This window comes from Chelon labrosus, assembly GCF_963514085.1.
Source record: "Chelon labrosus genome assembly, chromosome: 12".
NCBI classification, from domain to species: Eukaryota; Metazoa; Chordata; class Actinopteri; order Mugiliformes; family Mugilidae; genus Chelon; species Chelon labrosus.
This window is the reverse complement of record NC_140345.1, coordinates 1,635,157-1,662,155: the sequence shown is the minus strand read 5'-3', so window position 1 is coordinate 1,662,155 and position 26,999 is coordinate 1,635,157. Positions and strand designations below refer to the sequence as shown.

Below are 26,999 nucleotides of genomic sequence, written 5' to 3'. Positions count from 1 at the left end.
TTGTCCTTTCAACATTCATAGAGATCCCTTGTTTGAATGAACCAAACTAGAGATATGCGACTTATAATTCACTTTTAATCAAGAGGGAATAAAAGTTCTGGTAGATTGATAATTCATGCAGGATGTCTTTCAAAATAGGAAGTGCAAAGAGTCTGAAATGCAAACGGTGCAGTGAACTAATTGGTACCACAAGGGAGAGTGAGATCAAAGAGCCTCAGTGTTAATAGAGAACTCTCACTCTCTTTTTGTCCGCTACTGAGTTAATGGACATAAAACCACTGTGTCCTCTGCAGTGGTGGTCTTCAGCTGAAGCATCCTCGAAAATTATGAATACAAAAAAAGCTATGTGTCTTTCCCGTTAGTTTATCAGTTGTTTAGACTTTGCATTTATTAGCTCTGATTGACTCTTGAAATCATGTAAAAGAAAAGCAAACACGATGAGCTGATTGCCTGGTCTTTTCCAGTTTGATTTCTGTTGTCAGTGAGCTATGATCAAGGCTTTTCTGTAAATTTGCATCGTGTTTATATCTCATTGACAGTTGTTGTGCGCACCACATGGGGCGGCCTGGCACAGATCTGCGCCTGTAAGAGGTTTTCCATTTGTCTTGTAGGATTTTAGGATTCTGATTCCAACCCAGAGTCAGGTTCTGCCAAACCTCTAGAAACGACAGACAATTGGATCAAAGTATTAATAGGTTTTACTGGTATACCCTTGGACTGTAAGCATATAAATAAATGTGTAGGCACATTCACAAACCAAATCTGATCAAAGGACTGCAGAGGAACTTCTTAGCTTTGTGTGTTTCTCTTCCCATGAGTTTGGCTCTGCACCTCAGGGGATGCATGAGGACCAACAAACATTAACAAAGCCTTTTACCACTTGCCTTGCTTTGACTCAAAGCCCAAACTGAGAGTGGTTTCTTAGCTTTAGTTTTGTCTGAATGCCCATCTCCTGGCAAAAAGAAACCTATTCTCACTCCAATTTTTCTCTCTACAGTTGATGAAAGCATGGTATTAAGATATTTTGATCCTGCCTCCTCTGTTGTCTTCTGTATCTGTCTAAATTGAGCTTCCTCCCGTGCCCTTGTAGAGGGTCAGCAGTTCTGTGCGAATCATGACAGGCAGCACAGTGGTGTGTAAAGTTTTCTAAGACAGGAGATGTTGTTTGTGCTTTCCTGCTTTATATTGCTTCCTTTATCGGTTTTGTATCAAATCACACAACAGTGTAGAGCATGATAACAAAGGGGTTTTATTTCAAAAAAGTGCATATCAATAAATCAGTTAACAGAGGAATAACTTTTAGGAAAGTATCAGGTAAACACCTGTTAGCAAATATAATCCTTAGTGATTTTTCTAATTTTTCAGGTTATGTGAGTATTGGCCTCAGTGAAGATGAATGTAAATATTTAGCATACCACAGTTTCCCCTTAATTCACCGATTCCCTATGTAATTATACTCTGTAAAGTTAGGATACTCTGGCTCTTTCTCACCCACCTCTAAACACTCTCAAGGGAAAGTCCTCAAGTTGATAAGTTGGCTGACTTCGCATGCTAGGGCAGATTGAAGTTCCTGAAATAGAAAAGGTAAAAGTGGAAACACAAAATAAACAAAAGAACAAGACTCATCCCGCCCCCCTTCATTTTGCATCAGTAAACCTGGGTGGTATCCAATTATGACGCCCTTGAGGGAATGACGGTGCTTGGATTTCTGTCAATACAGGGTTCAGGTAGTGTTTCTCAATAACATTCTGAATTATTAATGACGGTGAGATTGGAAGGAGAAGGGGGTAGTTAACATTCACTTTCATACATGAAGAGGAGAAAGATAGTTGAGGGATGTGTGTTAGCACAAATGCCGCCCAGCATATTTTAAACTGATCTGTTTGATTAGGTGACCCTGCCATGAGGACCACAGGAGATTGAAGGGTAGGTCGTGACTCACCGGGAGCATAGAATGGTTTGGGGAATTATAGGCCTCTCTGAAGATGAATGTAAATAATTAACAGAAGGGAGACGAATGAAGAGGATTTCACTGATGCAAGGCTGATCCCTCTTCCACTGATCGCCCTTTGGGATTTTTTTGCACCCATTACAAATAGACATGAAGACGATGGATGATGCCTGCAGCAGTTTTGCCGATCGATCAGAGAACAGTCTCACTGTCTGAGTCCTGCATAGATCCCTCAGTGTGAAGTCTGTAAAAAGAAGTCCAGAGAGCAGGCCAGACTGTAGGCTATGCTGCTTTTCTCAGTAAGTGATACCCTTCTACAAAGTAGTTTAACCAACAAGAATTGCCAACCGTGTCCATTCCTGTTGAATACTTAGATGTTCAGTGAGACACCCATATCTGCATCCTTCCTCTCACATCTGACAGTGTAGATTGTGCCGGTTCATTGCTGAAACAGTTTCCAGAACTTTTGTTGTCTCTTGCTGTCAGCTCAGTTTAACTTTGATATCAATCCTCTAAAGATCTGCCTTGGAAGCTCAAGTATAAGCCATGGTCTAATCTGTGGGGATACTTCGACTAGGACAGAGTGGAGTTGTCTGACATGGGGTGACAATCGATGGCCTCTACAACAGGACAGCCCATCACTTGTCTGAACTTTGTGGGCACTGAGGTTAAAGCAGCACTCCCCTGGGAACAGGCTGAGTGGCATTGATGGCAAGGAGGGTCCCAACCTCCCCTGACAGACAGATCTCATCCTGGATGCCATCTTGCCCTCTCCCTGCCATAGCACAAAGCAGACACTGAGAATGAGACTATATTATACTGACACCAGGCAGCTGACATACTAATCCAAGAACGAAAGGACTACAGGGACCATTGATTTTCTATTCTTGGTAAAATGCAAGAAGCCAGCCATCACTCCTCTTTGACCAGGGATGCTAATGGACTTTTTAAAATGTTGCCACAGTGATCCCAGGAGTCATTCTGTTTTTGCCACTGCAGGGCCTTTGAAACACACCAAAATCCCCTGCTCCTTTATCTGACATGTTTGTATTCAACAGCACAGCTTAGATGTCTTGGCTGTGCCAAGGATTTGTACACTGTCCTTGCCTGGTCAGTGACAGGTAACTCTGACATTCAATTTAAGAAGATGCAGAGTTAACATTCACATAAGTAGTATTTTTGGTCTTTGAAGAAAAACAATGGTTGAAATTGCCACCAGGAAATCTTTAAAGCTGGATTTTATTTCAGTTTTTATTACAGGTTATCCAAGTTCTAATGTTCTTGGTCTAAATGATTTAACTGAACTGTCCTTCAAAAAACAACCAGGTCTAAAGCCTACAGATCTTTATAACCCATAGTAATCTTTTAAAGGTGCTTTCAAAGGCATTCTTAATTGGATCTGGAGTGTAACTACACTAGATTGAACTCACTTGCGCCACGTCTAACACCCGTCTGAAAATAGCCCACAGAATCCACATCTGTGTCCTATGGGGGTTATTCTCTCAATTATTGCTCCTTGATCCCAATTCCAATTTTCCACCACTATGTCTGCGTGGTTAGTCATCTGAAATCTAATTAGCGAACTTTCTCCTGTCTGGGCGGGTTGAGTTGAAATAATCGCCAGGTAAAGCAAAGAGCACAACATGCAAACATTTGAAAACAATATCCATGGTCAGTATTCACTAACCACATCATGTGCACCTTTGGGAAATTTAGTTTTTCACATCATCTGTTATGTCTGAATGTCAGCTATGATTGTTTGTGGAGAGTAAACTCCCAACAAGAGAAGGACGTGGGCACTAGAGAAAAACAACTCTGGGCAGATGGTGATGAGCTGTGTGATTCGTGTCATGGGACTGCAAAGAGATTGTTGGTCTGATGAACCTTCCGAAAGGAGTCTGGGGAGGGACAATATGGCTTAGGGCTCGACAATGAAATGCTTGTCTCTGCACGCACCATTTAAATCATGTGTTGTTTTTCTTTCAGTCACATTAAAATTCCCATGGGGTTTCTTTAACAACAACCAAACGTCATCAGGCAAAAAATCCTTAGCGGTATGGCAAAGTAATGGAAACCAGACAATTTCACACCTTTTTACTTCTCAATGCAAATGTGAAATACTGGTTTAGTCAATGGAATACTGTTATATATGTGTGCTTTAAATATATATGTATTTTATAACAACAGAACATACATTTATAATATATTTGTAAAACCCACAAGAGTAATTGATTTTGCAGCAGCTTAATGAATGTATAAATGGGGCCACAAAGATGCTAATGGAAACTGATTTATCTTTAAGCACCACGCAAATGCTCCATATGTTGACTCTCATGAATTATATAATATCACCACCCTGATGGTGTATCCTATTAGGGACTGCTTTGCTCATGTAATTTCCTTGGTAAATAATGTCCCTGTTGCTCTAATACACTTAAAGCTTAAATACTGTGGCCTCAAACCTACCTTACACTTGACATATCATGTGGTCGCCATATTCGTGGTGTTATTATAGCACCCAGCATAAAAGCCTATTTTGTCATGGCCTGCTGAGAGCAGAGGCTAATGTGGCTAATTGTGTCTGAAATTATCGAGGAGCCATGGGAAATGCTGGCTCATTATGTTGGCCAGTGTGTACCACAAATATGTCATACTGGAGGGTGGTGTGACTTAAAAAAAAAACTCCTCAGAGACAGAGGAGTGGGATGAGGGGTATACTCTATATGGTGGCTACCAACAGCGATTGGATTAGCCCCGCTGCCACAGAAGCACTAGTGAGGTCAGGAACTATTAGAGGGCCATTCTGCATCAGGATTAGGCTCTGCTGTGTAGCTGTGTGCAGTAGGTGGTGGCAGAAAATAGACGTCCCAAAACTTGTCAGGTGCACACAGGGCAGAGCAGTTGATTGAGGATAAAACTGGAACTTAGATTTTCATGGGATAGTTACCCCAGGCCCCAAGTGGGGACTGGAGAATATAAAAATTTACTTGGGAGAGTTTATGTATGCATTTAAATGACTCGGCAATCTCATCTATGTCAACCAATAAAGTGAGGATTGCTTATTATTTCAGTTTTATGTATGCATTAACCCAGAGATAGACCCTAAATTTGTGTGCATTCATCTTATTATTTCACAGACACTTTAGCAGTTTGCTAATCCAAATGAATGTCAGATAATCAATGGAGTGCTCCAGCGTCCCAGAAACCCCTATCCTCCAAAGAGGCTCAACTGCCAATGTCTCCCAGATGGCTTAACAAGTCCAGTTCATTAAAAAGAAAATGATCCGAGCCCTCCCGTCCAAACCCTAAAACACAGAGAGCAAACATGGAATTGGATAAGCGGTGGCTTATTTCCCTTCAACAGCTGTCGGCTCATCCTCCATTCACTCCCTCTTCAGACTGCACAGAAAGTCATTAAGTGATTATACTTAGGTTAAATTAAGAAAGTCCGTTTGTTGATTAATTTACATGGTAGGTAAACAGATGACACTACGCCGATGTGTTTTTTGCTGTGTCCGTTTCTGTCAGAAAAGTCAAATGGGTTAATCAAGTTGATTACTAAGGACAAGACCAAATAAAAGTCATAAGCGTTTAATATAGGTATTTTTAGCTTTTGTTCGATTACTCAGCTGATTCTTAAATATTCAGACCTTATTAAAATGGAGAGACGTTTCAGAATGAAGCTGTTTACCAGCAAGAGTAAAGACTGTGTTCATGTCCCTTGATAACACATAAGCTGATACATAAAAACAACTACATTATGAACTTCAGACCACAAACCACAGCCCATATTCATCAGAAAATAAAAGTTGTCCTCTTCCTTCTCACTGGCGGCACCTGTGGTAATAAGTGTTTACTGCAGGAGTGTTTTTGAATCTCTCCTCACATGGCTCTAAATTGTCGCCTGTGAGACATCATCAGTCAGTCGAATGTTGACTACGCCTACTGTCTCTGGCAGAAAGATAACTGCTGGGTGATGGATCACACGTCATTGACTGCCCATGCCTTATGATCTTGCAGGCACTGTCTCCACAAACACCACGTTCTGAATACTTGAAATTCAAGGATTTTCATGTAATCTCATCAATGGGTTAGGGGTTCGATTGCCATTTTTCTGTCTCAGATGACGACAGATGGTGATTGAACAGAAAGGAAAAATCGATGGGATTGCTATTTTAAAATGTTTATGTGAACACTGAACAGTATGATTCATTGAAGTATAGTATAGTAAAGTTTAAACCTCTGAAAGTAGAGTATTTTTTTCATATGGCATTAAAAAGTGAAACTTGAAATCTCAAGGTGAAAGGTCAGATTCTGACACGGCTTTTTTCAGCTGACGGCTCCTTCATTTGCTTTTACATCATCATAGACCTCTGGTCATGGCAACAGTTCAGACGAACTTGTTCTACAACAACTGGCAGCTAAAGGTGGTGGTTGTTGTTTGTTCATTATCATGTGTCAATGATGGTGTGTACCTTTAATGCCCTTTAAGTCGCTGCTTCCTGAGATACAGTTTTCTAAGAACTGTGATCATGATTTTTTCAATCATGAGTCTGATGTGGCCTCAGGGTAATCCCCTCCTTTCTTGACTTGTCATCCTCAAAGTTATATGTAACTCTTTAACGCAAGCAAAATGTCTCCAGGACCCGCTCAGGATAATGAAGTCTTCATCAGACAACATGCTCTGTGTGTCTCGGCTTTTAGTAGAGGCGTTGGCTTGAGTTTCAGAGTATAAGACTGGGCTTGCGTAAGCTCTTGTACTCACTATGGCTGTCTTGTTTTGCAACATCATCACACTCTGCTGGCTGCCTTCCTTAAGCTAAGTAGGTTGTCAATAAATTATCTGTGCCTTCCTTCCTCACAAAGATGTAGTGTTCCCCGGATATGCTGCTTATTATTTTGAGTAGCTGTCTGTGCATATTCTTAACGGAAGTGAATAAGTTGCGTAGATCTTGTGACATTTACTCTGGATGTTTAACAGCTATTTAGTTGGTTTCAAACGTGACCAAAATTCTTTTGGCCCTTTTGTTTGCCCCGAAGGTGTTTGACATTTTAAAGGATGTTTCGCATAGATTTGTCTTTTGGAGCTGCTAATACTCCCATCACATAATCTGTTTGTTCAAATGACTGTTCTTCATGGCAGGAAAACAACATCCAAATCAGGGTGTATGAGGCTAATCCATCAGGTACATTGTCCCCATATACTGCCTAAGGCAGCCCCCACAAGCTGTTGTAATTCTCAAAGTAAACACCAGCAGACACTCGCCCACTCCTGTCGATTTATGGTGTTGTGATCATTGCCAAGACCTCATTCCTAAAAGCAGCTTTCTCCCTTGCATTTAAATGAGGCAGACTATTATCAATATTGATGACAGTTCATGTCTCTATTGACTTAATTTTCTGCTCTCACTTATAACCATGTGGCCCAAGTCTCTTTGCCAAGCGACACAGTGCATAAACTTGTAAGAAGCCCTGTGGAGGACACGTTGCCCTTAATAAATTGGTTGGGGAGCTCAGGTCATCTCAGTTTGAAGCTGGTTTCGACAAATCCCTCTTCCATCCATCTGTTACAGTCTCTTTTCTCAAATATCAAACAGATGTGCAAATTAACATTCATGCATAATCTCAGCCTTGTGCACAATGTCTGGAGCTGTTAATTATTCCCACGCAGACACTCCAACTTTTATCTAAACTTTTTTTTTTTCAGGAGAACTATCCTGCTGCTCTGTCAAACATTTTTATTTAAAATGATAATCTGTGCTTTTGAATTCGTGCAGGTCAATGAGGTTTGAACATCTTTGCATGATAAGCTGTCATTGCTGTATTTTTTTTTTGTTTCGTTCGGTGTTTCTTTGAGTTCATCGTCAGGTTCTGTCTGTGATATTGTAAAATCCTTCTCAGACAAGATTTCAGCGATAGCATTCTTTGTACAGAGACATAGTTTGTCCAGTAGATATGCAAAACAAATTCATTCCACAAATGTTTCATAATAACACAATGAACAAATCACTTCCTGTTTACCAGCAAACATTTTTCCAAAGGACATACTGTGTGCATCTGCGTATTTAACACTAGAAGCAACAAATGCAGCAAATGCTAACCATGCAGTATAACGTTTGAACTTTTCACATGGAGAGTTCATAAATCTTCATTATTTAAATATGTTTTTCTCTCCATCAAGTCCCTTTAGTTTCACAGGACCGACGCTTACAGATTTTTTTACAGCATTTTTAGTTTGACCAAGTATCATGTTTTTACAAATGAACTTGTTGTAGTTCAGGCAGACACAGAAATCTATACACTCAAATCATGTATGTCCATGACCTGTCCCCTTTGGTCTGCATCCTTGCTGCAACATTATTGAATTTATGTGTGATCTCACCAAATATTTTGTGTTCTACACTGTGAAAAGTGGGGTTGTAAGGTTAGGGACAGCATGTACTGTGCTTTCTCAGATTTGTTAAAGAGTGTCCTGGTTAAACTGTGAAGAGATTTTTTCTCTCTTAAATTTTCACTTATTTTATTTTTTATTTTTTTAAAGATGATATTCATATACAAACTGACTAATTTAAAACTACCATCAGGACCTGGTGTCATGCCGGCTTGAACAGAGCGTTTTAATGATGCTGCTACACCTGTGAAAGACGTAAATGTGGCAGGTGTCATGTTGGTCAGAGACTTCCTTATCATCTCCTGGCTGCTCCCCCTCCCTCTGTCTGGTTCCCTCTCTCCGACTCCATCTACCTCTATTTTATGTGTGTGTTTGCACTTTTGCATCTCAGTGGTTCAGCGGACACTCAATCACATAGCCGCATTGACGCGAGGCGGTGCATGCTAATAAGAACTTTAGCTGCCACCTTCAAACATCGCAGCTGTCATTGTTCAATTACACAATGACGCAGTTTAGCATCTTTATGTGTTACTATATTAGGAGTAATCCAACTTCTACTATAAATTTCTTTGGACTTTGCTGTGCTTGTTGTAACTCTGAAATGTCTCCTATATAAAACCTGTTCTAACCCTGGTAACCTTGTGTCTCTCTTTAGGTGGGTTGGGTGAATCCTCAGTGGGCCATGTGTTTCTGAGGTGAGGCCTCATCTTCTGCCAAAATGGGGCTGATGCCCGGCTTGCCTCGACCCACCCTGCCAGCCTTTCTGGCCCTCACCTTAGTCGCCTTCTTACCTCAGCTGTCCTCAGGAGCCACACCGTTCCCCCAAGACCTGGAACCAATCAGCATTGTGGGCAGAGAATGTGAGTTTAAATTTTATTTCGTTGCCATGGTGATCCCCGTTGCAGGAGTACATGTGAAACTAGAGCGGGGGTCACTAGCACATTATATCTCATCAACGGGGAACGCATCTCAGTGAGGTGGATATTTCTGAGGCCAAGCAAATTTGTAGAGGTTTGTTCAGCAGCTCGAGTATTTATCATTATATTCATTTGTTGTGTTCTGTTGGTGTGGTCCAGAAAAATGCAGTAAAACAAGTCTCAGAGCTCTGTCAGTCCTTGTCAATGACAACAGATACAGAAAACCTTCTCACTACAGTCAGTGTATTTGGCTTAAGGCTATCGTATGAATAAATGCATTATTGTATTACAATATTTTATATACTTTTCAGGGTGCTCTCTCTCCTGACCTGTTTGAGTCAGTAAAAAAAAAAAAACTCTGAGTGGGTTTTGTTTGTTAAGGCAGCTGTTAAAGCTATCAGTCAAATCCCAGTCACCTCAACTTGACTTTCCAACACAGAAAAGTCAAGTTATGTCGAAATGAGTATGCAGGACTACAGTTATACAAATTGCCCAGTGGATGACTTACAGTGCCTGTCAGTTCATAGGATTTTGTGGATTTTATTATTAATCCTCTTAACTGGTATGTCAGAAAGATCAAGAGATGGGCCAGAAGTGAAAGGCAATAAAGGATATTCGTTTAAGGTACTTTAGATGCACACATAGTACCATAAGAAACTATCTTCATGATTGCGACGGCCTAACTCCACTGATGAACTGAAAGTTCTCCAGAATGCTCGAAACAGCCAACCTACCAAGTACCTTGAAAAACAGAGTTCACCAGAGGGTGCTTGCTGATTTAAAGGCAGAAGAAGGTCACACAAATAAAGGTTGGATGTAGTTTTTATCTTTCTTTTTCACTTGTGTAAATTGATAAACAGAAACTATTTTTGGCGTTCTTTTTTAACGTATCCTCACTTTACATCCATAAAACTGAACAGTAATTGAGTAGATAATAATGAAAACATGCAAAATCAATAATTTTTTTTTTCTTATTCAAAACAAAAACTCATTTGTTAGAACCTCATCTTGTTCATTTCATCTCACTTGGAATTCATTATATGAGCTAAATACCACAACTATTGCTGTTTAATTACTGAAGTCTAATATTGATTTATTACCCAGCCCCACATGTTAGCTAAGCCCCTGACATTAAAACTAGACATCACCAGACACTCAGACTCAGATTTTGTCTGAGGAGATGCTTCACATCTGTGACACACTCAAGACAGACACTGCTTATACAGACCACCCTGGGGAACCATCAATGGCACCCAATCACTGGGGAAGTCCACAGAAGAGGTCTTGGCTGCTAAATGTAATGGCCCATAATTGATTTAAGAGGTGGCCGAGACCATGGCCCACACACTGTAATTGATCTATCTGGAAGAGGGTAACGCAACCATTAGCAGAAATAGCTGCGCTAATAGTGCTATATGTGGAGCTCTGTCCCAGGTGTAATGAGAGCAATTTGTCACCTCTGGTTCCAGCAGGTGACAGCATGGCGCAAGGTCCCTCACAACTCTATGAGACATCCATTATGAATTGTAGTTCTTCGTCTGGACGGAGTCTATGAAATCATACCTAAGTGACTCCTTATGGAAAGTAAGCAGAGACAACTTGTCTCAGCTTCACACCTTTAATGTTACAAAGTTTAACAAATGTATTTTTTTGTTGTTTTTTGTAAATATGTCATCCTGAAGCAGCTTGGGTGGAAGTGTTACTTTTTGTTCCCTAGAATGTAATTCTAAGCAGGATGCAGGGATTTCCAGGTTTTGATGATTGGTGTGAAGTAGTGTGCTGAGGAGGGCACATGTAAATGTTTTCTTGCTGATTAGATTAGATCATTTTTATTTACCGTGAATTTTTGATGTGGACCTTTCCACTGACACCATAAATCCATTAGTGAGCCGAAGATCATATGATGCTCCATCTCAACCAGAAAACAGCTAATGGCTTTTAAAAGTTGAACTAATTCCAAACAGTTGTTGGAACTACGTCATAATAAATATTTTAAAAGCATATAATTTAACTGCATCCATTACGGACGTAAACTTTTGTTGCACTTATTCATTATTCTGCCAGATCAATGTGTAATATTATTTTAGACAAAAAAAGGCTCAAATTGAAACATTTGGGAAGCTGGAACCAGCATGTGTTTGCTCAATGACTTGAGGCAATCAATAGATTCTAGAAATGGTTTTTGTTTTGAGTGGAGCCTGTGAATGAAGGGTTCTGGTTTGACTGAGTTCTTGGCTTGAAGTAACGTGTGCTTCCAGTAATCTTGAATAACTCTGGGCACAAACACCTGCTTCTGGATTTTAGCCCAGGTAGTGACCATGCAGCCTCCAAACGTTATAGGATGTGGAATTGCTGAACAGTAATTAGAAATCCTCCTTTGCCAGGAGGAGGGTAGCAGGGTGGGACAGCGAGCCACTGGGAGTCTCTTCACCAGACAGCACAGCAAGGTCCAGCACTCAGCCAGACATTAGGCGTTTAAATCTTTAAACAGTCGATTCGAGACGAGCGGTTAAGGGAGTGTATGGCTCCCTGTAGAGAGACTAATTTCAGATTGTGGTGTATTTCTAGCGGGGATTGCTAATTCAGCAGCAGCCCAGGTCAGATGGGAGGCTGGAGGGCACTTAATACACTACTTTACAGACCCAGAGCGCTGTGGCCCTGGCGCTCCAAGTCTTTGCTCGATTAAAAAAGCGAAAGGGAAACGGCAAGGGAAGTCTCTGTGATGTGGAAGACAGCCTGGTGTCAGCATTGAGACAGGCTAATCTTATTTTTTTTTTTTTTATTATTTAATTTAGCTTTTTTCCAAGTCCTGTCCGTGTTCTAGCCAGCTGTCATTTTGTTATTTAAAGTACTGCACGACATCTTGCATTGTTTAAATTAACATTATCCTCTAGGCAACTGGAGTAAGAGAAGGTAAGATGGAATTAACATGCAGCAGGGAAAGAAGGAATAATGAAAATCATGCAACCCACCGTTGATATTATATCACTTTTTTCTTTGCACCAGTTCCCACAGTTCTTCTTATCTAACATTTCTTGTGCTACATTGCACACATATTATTTTATGCACGAACACACCTGATTTTCATTGAATTGCGTACCTCTTTTTTTTTTTAATATCCTTTGCTATACATGATATTTATGGCACTTTTGGCAGGTAGAAGCGTTTGAATCACATAGCTGACAACACTGAGTTAAACCTCTGTGACCTCAGAGACCAATGATTGCTATTTGACCAGACAGACAGACTTTCCATGAAGATGCTTTTGATTTGTTTTCTTGTCCTCACTTGACAAGGTCCCCAGACGTGTTTGCTCAGAAATGCTTACCAGGAGCCGTTTATTTAAATCACACTGACTTCTTTGACACTCTGCCTAATTTGCAACTTGGGGTGTTTTTTTTTTTTTTTTTCTTTTCCCCTGCTCATCCACCTCTACACGTCCACATTAACATACAGCGTACACCCTGGGTTTTCAGCACAGCAAGCCACAGTCGGTTCAGTTTGTTTGTTTCATAAATTACAAATAATACCATTGATAAATGTTTTGCCATTGTTATCCTTTTTTAATAAACATGAAACTAACAAATGGCTCTTTGTGAAAGCTTTGACACATGATTAAAGAGTGAAAATTGCTCGCTTTAATTTTAATCATCCCACGGTGACTTGTCAGGGTTGAGTCCTTGAGTGCTTACGTCCTATTCCAGTTTTGAAAAGAAAGTTGTAGCAAACCCTCAAAAGGAGATTATAAAGTGTGTTTGTCTCATGACTAAAACTTTGCTGAAAAGAGATCAGGCTTAATAACTTCTTCTTTTCCTCATTTTTCTTAAATCCACAAAGCCTCCTACCTCTACCCCAGCTTCCAGGGGCTCATGTCAGACAATGACACCGTCCGCCTGGGTCTGGACTTCCAGAGGATGCTGAGGATCAACCACATGCTCTACATTGCTGCCCGGTCAGTCGTCATTACTCGCATTCTAGTGATCTGATGGAGCTCTGGTTCCACTGCTTACCAGGGTTTAGTTAATGATCCCTCACACTTTTAATTTCATTTTAATACTATGTTAAACTGCATATGTCTGTCTTTGTTAGCCACACTAGTGAGTTTTACAAAGGGAGAAAGTGATTTACATACTGCACACATAACAAATCTGATCACATAAATGCACATGCATGGTTATTGTTCTTCATGATTTAGTCTGTTAATGTGAATAATTGTGATCACAAGTGACCCACACCCAAACCTTAATCCATTCTAACAGCGTGATCAGCTGCCAACATACCCTGAAGTATCCATTTGATTAAATAAACATGCATTTCGATGTTTGTCTTTTATTTTGTCAGTTAGGTCAATTAAGCATAAGTCAATGTAGGCCTTATTTACACTGAGATCAGAGTAAGAGGCAAATTGGCTTTTGACAGGGACCAGAGGAAGTCAGTTAGATAAAATGTGCAACTGCCTTTGCAGTGTAACAGAAAGTATAATGTTATAAAAAAAAAGAACAGTGGATATTCAGATTGATCAAAATTCACTCACACCACTATCACAGTAAAGGAGACAAAGGAAAATGTGATTTAAAATAAAAGAAAAACTTTAATAGGGGCTTGAAAGCAAAAAGAGTTGTTGTGCAACTTTGATGTCAAGTAAAACTTCAAACTTCTAGAAAGCAAATCAATGCTAAATTAAACTTTTAGTGTATCACATCTCAGGCAGCTTCTCCACACCAAACTCCTTTCATGTTTTTTAGCAGAACCTTAACCTTTCTAGTCTATTTCTCTAATTGCACAATGCTCCACCTCTGGATCAAGATGTTGTAGGTTAATTATCTATAATGTACAGGGTTGCAACTCCTCTGCATGTTTTCATTGTGCAAAATAAATTCTGCTACAGCGTTTGGCTCATTCTCAAACTGCAGTGCTCCCATTGCCAAGAACCTTGTCCAAAAATGTATGGAGATTCTTAATGTACGTAAATTGGCTTGATATTTTCTGCAGCTGCATGCAACAAAGTGCTCGCCTCACTTCCGAAAGTGATTCATATGGGGTTTGTCGATAGTTGGAAAACTATTGGCAATGGAAAACTTTTGTGAGGTCCTGAAGCCAAAACGCCAATAAACTTTGCTTGTTAATCCACCTTCCAGCCAGTGCTGTTGAACAGCTGTGATCAATCCTATTGAGTCAAAAAGAAGCATTTATTTTATTTATTTTTCTCGGTAAGCAGGTTTTGGTGTAAAGGTTGGATTCGAAGCTCCTGAGCTTTGCTTTAAAAAAATGTATAAGAAGATGGGACTGCTAATTTTTTGACTCTGTCTCTTCAGAGACCATGTGTTTGCCATCAGTCTTGCCGCTACATCTGAGGAGATAATCCCACAGCAGGTAGGAAAGATTAAAAATGTACTGGTCTTTACCCTGTTGACATTCATTCACGCTTGTATGAAAATCAAAGTTTAATTGATGCATGTATATTCATTTATTTACGGACGTTCATTGCTTTCCAACCTGGACAGTGGATTGTTTATTTTCTTAATGCAAACTGCCTTTCAGTATGAAATCTAACTTTAAGACTCTGACATTTAGGGAGTGTTAGATCATTGGTATTGATTCTGAAGGATCAAGAGATCAGAGTAACCAGCCTTTATTTTTGGCTGCTGCAGTTAAAATACGTTTAAGAATTTTTGGCCAAATACAAAATATGAGATGAACTGTCCTACATAAGTGAACTTTACTTGTCAATAGCAATAGTCTGGATAATGTATCACCCTCACAAATAGACTTGTACTCATTTTGAAGAAGAGTTTAATATATGCATATGCCACTTGCTTCCTAATCTATACAGTGGTCTAGTTTTTTCCTTAATGCAAAAACATTGTCAATAAATTCTTACTCTACGCGTCTGACATTTAGGAAATGTTTGATCCATTCAGAATCAATACCAACAATCTGAGTTACCAGCCTTACTTTGAATGTTATGGCTATTGAGGTTAAATCAGTATTAAATATAAGACATGCAGTAGTTTAGTTCATGTAAGTGAACAGGGAGTTTTACTTGTCAGTAGTGATAGTCTAATCAGTTGCTTGTACAAATAGACCAGTGCCCATTTTAAAGGGGTTTAACACAAGCTGGTTCTCCTTATACAGCATTTCTGTTCCTATTTACCTGAACTTCTTTGTGCTTTCACACAAAAATCTCTTCCAATGCATCTCATTATATTTTTTTTCTTTCTACCCTTTGCCTGCTTTTTCTTTCAAGTATTAAGCAATCTCTCCTCAGACATATATCCACTACAAGTCGAGCGGTGCTCTTGTTGCCTTTGAAGTGCCATGCTCCCTCCTATCTGAATCTCATTTGTCAAACATGATTGCACTTAAATAAAAGCCCTCCAAGGCCTGGACTTTCTGTTTGCTTGTATTTAGATTAGCACCAAACAGGGATATTCATTCTGATAAGGCCGCCACTCTATGTTGAGGAGATCTAAAGTATTGATTCAGGTGCAGACTGTTGCACGCAGAAATTGGAATTCGGAGCACCACAATGTCAATTTATTTTCATTAATGTTATTGGAGAACTTAAATATTGAACGTTTATATATGAAGCCTTTTTTAGACTTTCACTCAAACCTTTGCTGCCTCCAGTGTGACAGCAGAAACTGAGTGGCAAATTATGAAAGACGGTACCCATATTCTGCTATCACATTCTCCCTCTCCTATTCCTGCTATCCATCCGAATTTGATCATTCGTGTGTGACTGGCTCACATCACCAGAAAATAGTGTGTCCTCTTCATCACAGATCCATTCCTTCACGAGGGCTCATTTTTAAACCAGCTCTTCATTTTTCACACCAGGCGCTCATTCGCATTCTCGCCTTCACTGATCTCCCCGGGCCTGGGTGGCCATAAGTAATTATTAGTAAACCAAATCGAGCGTGGACAAGGCAGGACCTATTACCATAATGCTGACTCCTGCTGAATTGAGTCAGATCTTCACAAAGTTGCACCGGAGGTGTCCAACACAAAGACCTGGAGGGAAAAGTACCTGGCTTTATGTCGGAGACAACACGTACTAGTCTCAGAATTCTGCCTGGCCTTACTGTGTAAAATGTGACTCAATTAACCTGACCAAATATGTGCAACAGCCTGACGTGTCAAAGACATCTTGCCTTACATGATTATGATTGCAATAGTCTGTATTTTTCTTTCTGGTAACAAATCTCAGATCAAAACAACAACAAACAACTGATCAGTTGTATTCAACTGTATTTATATAGTGTCACTTCTGGTCCTATGTGTCTCAAGACGTGTTACAAATACCCAGAGCAAGCACTAAGGCAACGGTGGTAAGAGAAACTGACTTTCAGCAAGAAGAAACCTTGTGCAAGATGGCTACCATGATCTTTTAAGACACTGTACTTGGACTCTGTTCCCCCTGTATTTTCCTACTGCTGCCAATACTCTGTACAACAGAAGGAGTCAGAAAGTACTAAAATAATGATTGACAAATGGTTGTGTGTGGCTTTTCTAGGGATTTGTTGACAATAAGACAAAAAAAAAATGACTACAGCCTTATTCTTCACTTCTTTCTTAATTGCATTCCTATAGACTTTGGAAATTAAGAAAAAAAATGGGGATTTTTGGTCTAAGAGAAGTGACGCCTCGGCTCAAATAAGGAATCAGAAGCTACTGTAAAGAAAGATGACTTCATTTCAGGCTGTGACTGACACAAACTGAGACAAGATTCTTTACACAGATACAGACTTAAGAAAGTAATAAGATATGTGCATTTGTGCATAAAAGTTTGACAGTGTTTACCTATTATGAAATAAATGCAAAACAACAAGCATGGACCAGTGAAGGAAAGTGTTTCAGTCAACCAAAAGTATTTTAGACAGACAAGACAAAATCCAATCAACATTTAACTTTTCTCTAGAACTTAAAGCATGACTAAAGCACCGTCCACTGCTTTGTCACTGACATTTGGTGTCTAATGGATATTCCAGGTTGTGGTTGCCCAGGTAACCCTCTTGTATGTTTCTTCACCCCAAATATTTCCAAGTGAAACAAGCAAAACATAGAAATATTGCTAGTGTATGGACAAAGCTTACAGTCTGTGCTTTAACCGGACATTTCACCAAACTTTTATTTTAAAAGTTTGTATTAAATGCCGCTTGTATTAAAAAAAAAATTTAATACAAGCGGCACATTATGGTTTGTCAGGAACTTGCTCCTCTTGCTGTCACCACTTGTTTGAACAGAAAATACTGTCAATGACGAGCCGGTCCATCTGGGTTATCCCGACACTCAACCAGCATGGCAAATTTGGTGGTAGGACCAAAGCTGTGGATGGGATGGTGTCTTCCTTGTGGTGAACAGCTATGTATTTTCTCCCACGATAGTTACAACTCTCTGAATTGACATGCCATGGTCTCTCGTCAGCAAATTGCTGCTAGTCTCTTCCTGTGTATCACCAGAGTTGTCTCAAGCTCAGACTTTCAGACCGGATACCGCTGCTCGTACTTGGAGATCATACAGCATGTCACTGAGTGAGACATCAGCTCCTGTCTGCTCACACACTGTTGGAAGATGTTGACAAAAAGCTGCTGAACTGAAACAGGAGTGTCCATAACTCCTAGCATTCTCAGTATCGATGACCTCTGATAAATTACCCAACTGAGGATGGGGACACATTAATCCTTCAGCGAGTGGAGCTTGCTTACAATTTGAAGGATCTTTTTCTGTAACAGTCCACTGGAAAATTTGTGTGTCTGCAGAATAAGGGCTGGGCTCCCTCTTAATATAGACATTGAATAGATGCAAGCATCCTTCTGCTGCCCTTAGTGTCCGCTATGTGTGCAGCCTTACAGATTCAGACTTATCAAAGTGATATATATATATATATTTTTTTTATCATTAAGAAGACACAATGTTTTAGTTGGCCATTGATGAGGCTCTGTGGCTGCCACAGGCGTCCCTGCTATTTCTCTGTTTGTTTATTTTTCTCCACAACAGTTTATTGAAATTAATGAGATTTTCATCACAGCTGTCTGGTAATAGCACTTGAACGATTCGGAGCAACAAAAGCTGGGATGGTGAGAAACAGATTGTCTTTGAGCTGACAGTTGGCTGTCTGTTCGTTTTTCAGAAACTGACTTGGAAGACGAAGGATGTGGAGAAGTGCACTGTGAGAGGGAAAAACAGCGTGAGTACTATCTTCCAGAAACATACACTTCCTTGTATCTCTTTGTTCTTGCTCTTGTTTTTTTCTTCACTTCCTCTTCTGTCTTTGCCTGTGCCTTTGTTTCCTGCACTGTGAAATATTGTGTTAAACAAAGGTGGTGTGCAGGTAGCTTATCAGAATCAGCACCACAGCCATCAGGAGACAGTCTAGGCTTGTTGGCATCATATTTTCCTCTCCAGAGCTACAGCAGAACCCCAAGAATCATCCTGGGTTTTACGATAATGGAAAACGGAGAAAAGGTTGTGTCAGCCAGTAAAATGCACTGTCTGCCTGCTGCAAGTCCTGCTTTGATTGTGTCGTTGGCGTGCCAGGAGTCAACACAGACCTGTTCCCTGATGTACAATAACATCAAGCTGTTATCCTCCCGACAGGACGAATGTTACAACTATATCAAAGTATTGGTGCCACGCAACGATGAGACGCTGTTCGCCTGTGGCACCAATGCCTTCAACCCCACCTGCCGCAACTATAAGGTAAGATACCGTACTTTTGTGGGCTGCCTCCTGGCCTCAATTACAGATAAGAGCTCATATTACAGCAGTTATGAGAAACGTTTGGCCGACCCTTTGTGTGTCATTTCAGTTACTTCCTGTTATTAGATTAGCTAATGGAAATGACAAACTGCAAACTAAACTCATGACACATTAGTGTTGCACAGGCTTCGCGTGAAAGTGCCATTACCAGTGTTATCATGACAGTATGTGTGCTTAAATGGTGAAAGAGGCAAAATGTTGCATGAAGTTTTAAATGTCTAGCCTGGACTACATGCATCACAAGTTATACATCCTATAGTACAGCAGAGAGACAGTAAAATCTGATGCTGGACTTTTTGTGATATAAATGGTGGATGTTTTATGAGCTACATAAGGATGTATCATGAACATACATTTATGCCTCTAAGGTTGCCTTTTGAACGCGTCCCCTGCATCACGCACAGTCTCCAGCGTTCTTTTAACATGTTATTGATTTTAAAATTGAAGTGTGCAATACGCTACTTTTGAATTATTGAATTTTAAGCATAACAATGCAATTAATCGCAGAAAAATCATGCAATTAATTTCAATTAAAAAATGTAATCATTGCCCAGCACTGATAATATTATAGAAATAATTGTTAATTATACACTCCAAAATGTTGGTCTCCCTCTTCTGGCAGTGAGCGTAATTACACAAACACGTGTGTAAGACGTATGTTGATTGAAAAAGTGTTCGGGGCCCTGAGGGAGGGAGATGATGCCAAGGCAGACACCTAGCAACCTTTGACAGCATCCACATGTCACTCAGAGTGTTTGGCTTGATAAGATTTAATCAGATGTGTTATATAAAAATATCTTGAATGGAGAGAATAGCTATGAAGAGCGAAATATTTTTTTTTTCTTTTTTTTTCTTTTTTTTTTTTAACCAGGCTGTTAACATGTTTATTTCCTCTACACATTTGAGAATTTAAACATGGAGATTGATTTGCTTTTGGCTGCTTTGCAGAGCAGCCTCGAGTGGATATTTAAGGAACAGTACTTTTTTTTGGCACTTCCATGTTGGCTACAGTTTTCATTCCTGGGGGCTGCCACTTACGTAGAGCAAATTTCTCTAAGTGCGCCCTCGTGGGAGTGTTGACTAAAGATTTAAAACTGTGATTAACTGTAAAACACAGAGAAATATTTACTTGCTGCTTATTATCTTAATCATCATTTTGGGAACTTGTTGGGAATAGACTTGAATATAATAGAAATTAATTTGCTTGTGAAAGTCCTGTGCTGTAGCTTTAAGAAAAACGAAGGTCAAATAAAACATATGAAACCTGTGCACTAAATAGTCCTTACACAGCCAGCATACAGAGACGGTATGTCTGTGATGGTCTGCTAGAGCCTGAACAATGATAAAATAATGCTAACACGACTTGGAAAAGACAATGTGAAATAGAACAGAAACACTGCCACATTAATACATTAACAGGGACAGTTTGAACAATCATGACACTTGTGCCAAACACAGACATTCGTTTATACGGACGAATAATTGTTGCAATTATCTAACATATATTAATATTTTTCTTGTTTCTGTCTTGAAACACAGCCGTTTAAAATAATCAGATCTTAGCTGAATTTCTGTACTGTAATGTTGATGGAGTAATATGTTGGCTCAACAAGACAGAAAGTCAGAAAAATTGTTGACGGAACAAAAAAATCTGCTGATTATACAATGACTTGTTTCACACCTCTGAAACAACAAAGCTGAAGGAGGAGATGGAACAAAAGGAAGAAAATGAGCAGTGGGAATACAAGGGAGGGGTTTGGGGGGTACAGAGTGAGGTAGACGAGGCTCTCAGCTACACCACATCTCCTTGTAGTTCCATCGCTGCTGTGATTTATAAAAAAAATAAATAAAAAACTGCACTTCAGTGAAGAAACAGACTGGTTTATGGACTATGCGAAGGTGAAGCTCCCGCAGTTTGAGGTCTGTTGAATAAAACCCGATGGGTGGAGCCCAGAGGTGACATCACAGGTTTGGACACACGGTTTGATTCACAGCAGGCCATTAGAGGAAGAGGGAGTACAAGTCCTGCAGCACAGACTGTAAATCTAACAGTGTGGGGGGTGTCTGCAATCCAGAGAGGAGCTCAAACTCCCGGTGTATTCACATATGAACTAACCAAGTGGTCCATATTAAGAGATCAGAGGAGGTGATGATTCAGAGTCTTTCTGGAGGTTCCAGTCGAGTGCTCAGCAGAATTACAAATTAATTAGGATTAAAGGATTTCAGAGTGAAAAATGGTATTAAAAATGCACACTGGACCCACTGTGGGCAGTGCTTTCTGTTTGACCAAATTTGTTCATGTGCTTAACAACAGTTTGCCACTTTTTTGTGACATAATTTACAGCATTAACGTTTCCTTTATAAATATTTTGCATATAAAAGATCTGGTGACTTAATAAAATATTATTATCCCTTATAGATTAGGTTGATAATTAGGTGGTACATCAGTTGCAGTAACCCAGTAATAATAGCAGAATAAATAGTATTTAAATGCTGAGGTATTTATTTACCACTGTGTCTCTTTGTGCAACTCCACATACAGTAGTTCACAGCAATCATCTTTGATTTTTTTTCTTTAGTGCTTTGAAGTGTTAGCTTCATTTTTGTTCTTGTGAGCTATGAAGCTCAAATGATGAGACATCGGTAGTCTCTGTATTCAGTAAACACAACGATTGCATGAACGCTTATAACCTGACTGACTGCAGCCCTACTCTGTGGTTATTTTTAGGTAAGTACACAGCAAATCCCCCCGCAGAGAGGTGGGTGTACACCATATACATGCATATATGCACCAGTGCACCTCTGTATAGATTGTTGTGTAATCCTGTATTTTAGCCTTTCAAAAGCAGGGATACAAAACACGTTTTCTACTAATGGAATTAATTAAATGTACAAAGAGCGCACAGAAACAAAACAACTAATCCCAAAACATATTAAACATATTAAATGAAATAGCATTTTCAAGACAATAGGAAATGGAATTGAAGATATAGACAGAAGCCAAGAGAAAGTTGTAAAACCTGTTGTTTACCTCACAATTTTTAAATAAATGCAAAATGAATGATACATTAGATACAGTTACCCTAAACTTGCTGTGTGCATCTGCAGTTGGTGTCTGACAGCTTCCACACCATGTTGCCAGATGATAATGCCACTCCTTTAGTACTTTGGAACTAAAACCATTGGTAACAATGTAGTTAGCCAGTCATGCTAGCGTTAGTGGCTTACTTTAAAGCAGGGGTGTCAGATTCATTTTAGTTCAGGAGCCACATGCAGCCCAATTTGATCTCAAGTGAGCTGGGCCAGTAACATAAAAGCATAATAAACCATAAATATAAATAAACAACTCCCGATTTTTACCTTTGTTTTAGTGCAAAGAAGAACATAATGAAAATGTTTACGTTTAATGAACTATCCATTTAAAAAAAAATTTATCAACAACCTGAAATTTCTTAAGAAAAGTAAGTGCAATTTTGGCGCATTTCTGCCATCTGCTGTTTAGTTTCGGGTCTCAGTGTTGTGCTAAATCGTCTGTGACTAGATCGGCGCAACCCCTAGTGGAACAATTTCAAATAGGTGCCCATTTTATTGAAAGATTGCTCTTAATGTCTTCTAATTTTCACACTTTGCAAATTGCGGGCCGTATGTTTGACACCCCTGCATTAGAGGATAATCAAGATGTAGTGCTTTTGTATTTTATGGTTTGCAAATGTAATAAGAAAACAATGACCTCTAAACTAGAACCCAGTCCATGCCTAGTTTAAAAACAAAAAGTCAGCATTGGATAGTATGGTATGAATTCCTGTTCTAGTCTGGGGGCTTATAAACTAGATGCAGCACTTTTCAGGATCAAATCACGTCTTAGATGTCGTAAAGGTCCTGCAGAGAATTTGATGAAAAACGTTTGGAGAACTGCGTGCTGACCTACATTCAAACCTTATCAACTCCCCGCCACAGACTCCCTTTAGGAAAAGAGCAGCTGATTTAGAGGTTTGCAAAAACATATCCACACATTCTTTCTCTCTGCAAACCCCCATCTGTGCCCCTCACCCCTCGTCTTTTTCCCTCGTCTGGAAAATAGCACAAGAGATGACTATCCAGACAGCTGGGGACAGAGGGAGGTAGTGTAAATCATATCAAGGAATCTGTCTCTGGGACTCCACAAAAAAAATCTGTTGAGGACAGTAGGGGATTGAGGCAGAGGCGGGTGTGTGTGTGTCTTGGTAAAAGACACGAATGGATGCCCAGCAAAGAACAGGCAGCTTCATTGGCCATGCTGCTGAGACAGCTGGTCAGTAGACAACAGAGGGGCTGTCTTCAACATGCGTTTATGATAAAACAAAACCTTGAAGCGTCAAATCCGTCTGTCTTCATCTGCTCACTGGGGTAACAGCCCTGCAGTCACTGCACAACTCTGCTGAATCCTCACCTCTCTCTGATTTCTGAGCTCAGTTTTTTTGGTGATTAACAAACTGCTGAGACAAGCAGTTACTAGAATACTGATGATTTCTATTAAGAGGGAAAACTGAATTACATTTCATTTTAACAATGTAAATCTTCTGATCACTGATTGGACTGAATTGTGTTTATTTCTGTCCTTTGGTCACAAGGTTAATTGTAGTTTTTTCTTGTGTGAGACTTAACTTAAAAATCTTTTAGTCATTACATTTTCTGATGACTTTCTCAGTCTCAAGGTCACAATGTTGTTGTTGATTTTGAAGTCACCTCCTAAAAAGTTCCACATATATATCTAGACCCATGCAAACCTTGTCAGTATTGAAACAAAAACTTAGCTCTTGCTATTTATGTGTGCACTGAATTACCCCTGATCTAAAATTCACACCCTGCGTGTGATTTTATCGTCACCTTTTTCTTTGTGCCTGCTTTCAGTTGTGATTGAAAGCGCTTAGTCTTTGCCACTTTGTGAACTTGCGTGTCTCTAACCATGTTTCTGTGAAAAGCACTTTTCACCAAAACAAACCAAAGTTCAGCTCTGACGGTGTACAGGAGGCAGAAACAAAATTAAAGCTGAACCAGGGCACTTTTTTCATTTCAACAACAACAACATAAATGAAAGACTCATTTGTCAAGACGACAACTGAACACCTGAACATCCAGAGAGGGCTCTGTGAGGCACAGCTTTGTGTTGGATTGCATCAGGTTCAGGGCTGTAGAACAGAGGAAGCCCATATGCCTTCATGCCTGGAATGTTCGCATACACAGTTTGGATATGATTCAGACAGTTCTGTTCTAAGGTTTCAGATTGCAGATTTTCTCTTTATGATGGTATTGTCAAACACCCTGTGGAATCATTAAGCCACCACTCACAGTACTCCTAATTTATATACACTAATGTATACCAACTCAATCAGAGCAGACTTACCTGACCAGAACGGGTTTTCAATCAGATTGAGAGGGTGATGTGAACCTTTGGTTATCTGTTCAATAGGAAAATGTTGGCAATCTTTTCTCTCTGATTGGAATAAATCCATTCTTTTTGAGAGAACATTAACATGTATATCTAAACATGATGAGTTTCCATAGACAGAGACGTGGAGATATCAAAAAAAAAAAAAAAAAAAAGTGTTTAGAAAGAGGAACGAAGCAGGATAGGTCCATCTGGGTCATCTTCTTCTTTTGAATGAATTCAGTGTTGTTAATATAGTTGGAGATTAGAAACTTCTGTTGTATTTCTGGCAAAACCAAAAAGTGATGAATGAATTCCAAAAGTTCTGTTGTGATTGATGTGTGTAAACACAAATGGATAGTGTATGATTGTTATATTAAAATGCACAAGTGTACCTAATGACCTGGCAAGTGAACATATGTACACACATAGAAAGAACTCTTAACACATCCAACTGAGCATATTAGCAGAAGTTGGCAGCTATACAAAGCCCCTCAACCATGGACATAGAGAGGATTGAACTAGTAACCTCACAGTCTAAGCTGCTTGTCTAACCACTGTTATTAGATGTAATTACTAATCAGAATAATGTCTATAGGGTCGTGGAAATGTAATAATAATATTACATTTTATTTATAAGCGCCTTTCAGGACACACAAAGACACCGTACTAAGATAAAACAAAACAATGAGACACAGAAAAACAAGACAAAATGTAAACATAACCACTGAAGACGCAGTATTATACTAACTTATAAAAATCGATCCTGATACAGTATTAATTTACATTTTTGAAATTCTACAGAGCTTTAGTTTACCCGGTTTAGTTGTGTAAGTGTTCCTTTTATTGTGTCCACTCTACATGCCTTGTACCGGAGTTTGCAGTGAAGGTGGAGTTTAGCATTCATGTGGCAGAATAACAATAGAGCATCAATTACATAAACACGTGTGTCAGATGAGCATGACATAAACCAAGCCCGTGTGTTAATGGACTGTTAACGCGGCGTGTCTGTGTCAGTCACCTTACTGCCACACAGGGCGTCAAAGCTGCTGTGTGAGCATTCAGCCTTTACTACACGCACACACACACAAATGTTTGTATGGCTATCTTGTAAAGAAGTGAGGACTGCCCATATTGTCCTGGTGTAAAACTCAAAGTGGTCCTCAGAAAGATAGGTGTACAACAGCACACACACACCTGTACCCACCGCTGGGTTTCACTCATTGTCATATTTGAGGTTTACAACCTTGTTAACAGCAGGCTGGAAAATAGCAGCTTAATATCTGCAACTGAGAGATAAACTGGTCCTCTCAGCTTGTAACAGCAGGACCTCAAACTTCACACACACACATTTTATGTGTGACCCACATACACCACACCAAATAAAACAAATCTTTATGATGCATGTGTGGCCTTTCATTATCGCGGGTTGATTTGCGTCCTTTTGCGTTAAACGACAAATCTCACTGCAGTTTTGGTGTTGATTTATTTTGCTCTAGAGCAGCGGCAGCCTTGTTGGTTTACAGTTGTCTGTTTTTTTTTTATATCCTCATTCTTCTATTGGGTTAGCATTACAGCTCTGTATACGTCCTTGTAAAGCATTCTTTTGTTGCCGTGTTCTCTCTGACATAGATGTCGACACTGGAGCAGGAAGGGGAGGAGGTGGTGGGACAAGCTCGATGTCCCTTTGAGTCTCGCCAGTCAAATGTCGGCCTGTTTGCAGGTGAGTTTCTCAGTTGTAGAGTTTGTCCTGTAAGTGAAACCTCACAGGTTCAGCTCCCACAGCTACTGATCTGTGTCTCTGAATATTAAGTCTTAACTCTTAAAAGTATCTCCATTACCTGACTGGCTGTGAATACATTCGCTTATTCAAATGAGTTGAATGTGCTTGTGGAGCTTCTCCAGGTGATGAATTGGGGCATCAAAAGCAGAAGTCATGCATGACTGGATGGAGTTTAATCACTGAGTAAAGGGACAGGACTAAATCTGAAAAAGCAGCTTTTTTTTTTTTTTTTTTTAAAGCAGTGCAAGCATGATATGGAGAAGTAAATGATCTTTAAAATCCTCTAAGAGGACATATTAGAGGCATCTTTATTTTTAGCATTTATCTCTGAATGTTCAAATCATGTTCACATTAAATTATTTTCTAATCTGTCACAGTGAACATCAAGCCTGTTGTTTTGTAATAAATCCTTATTAATTCAGGCTGATTAGGCAGGTCCGACATTACCTCATAATGGTGATGTAGATGTGATGTTCTCTCGAGCAAGATTCAAAAGTCTGTGGATTATTGCAAGATAAAAAGCCACTGCATTTCATGTGTCTGTGTAAATTCAGCATGCAAAAGTAGAGAAAATGCCTCTGCCTACTCCCACTGGGTACCAGAGGCTTCCCCTCGATGGACTGTGGTTTTTGATCAGATTCGCAGTTTCCTTGCTAATCATAGCAGCAAAGTAAGCTGATATGTTGTGAACGCATCCGGGTCAAGTTCAGAGATGAGAGAGCCAAGTCTGCACTCAATCCTGCCAGGTTTCCACTGACATTTATGCAAAGTTCACACAGAGTGTTATT

The 26,999-nt window shown here is 39.7% G+C and overlaps 1 protein-coding gene across 4 annotated transcripts in view; it reads left to right on the top strand.

The window, feature by feature from the left end:
• sema6cb (semaphorin 6Cb) overlaps positions 1 to 26,999 on the top strand; it is a 138,972-nt gene that overhangs the window by 72,645 nt on the left and 39,328 nt on the right. For 2 of the 4 annotated variants that reach the window (XM_084557329.1, XM_084557326.1), the window contains exons 4-9: positions 8,998 to 9,202; positions 13,097 to 13,211; positions 14,575 to 14,632; positions 18,393 to 18,449; positions 18,860 to 18,961; positions 26,061 to 26,151. In XM_084557329.1, the coding sequence (XP_084413455.1) occupies positions 9,061 to 9,202; positions 13,097 to 13,211; positions 14,575 to 14,632; positions 18,393 to 18,449; positions 18,860 to 18,961; positions 26,061 to 26,151 (565 nt within the window). In that variant the 5' untranslated portion in view covers positions 8,998 to 9,060. Of the gene's footprint in view, positions 1 to 8,523; positions 9,203 to 10,810; positions 10,844 to 13,096; positions 13,212 to 14,574; positions 14,633 to 18,392; positions 18,450 to 18,859; positions 18,962 to 26,060; positions 26,152 to 26,999 lie in introns of those variants that run through there. The other 2 variants (XM_084557327.1, XM_084557328.1) reach the window with 2 other exon arrangements.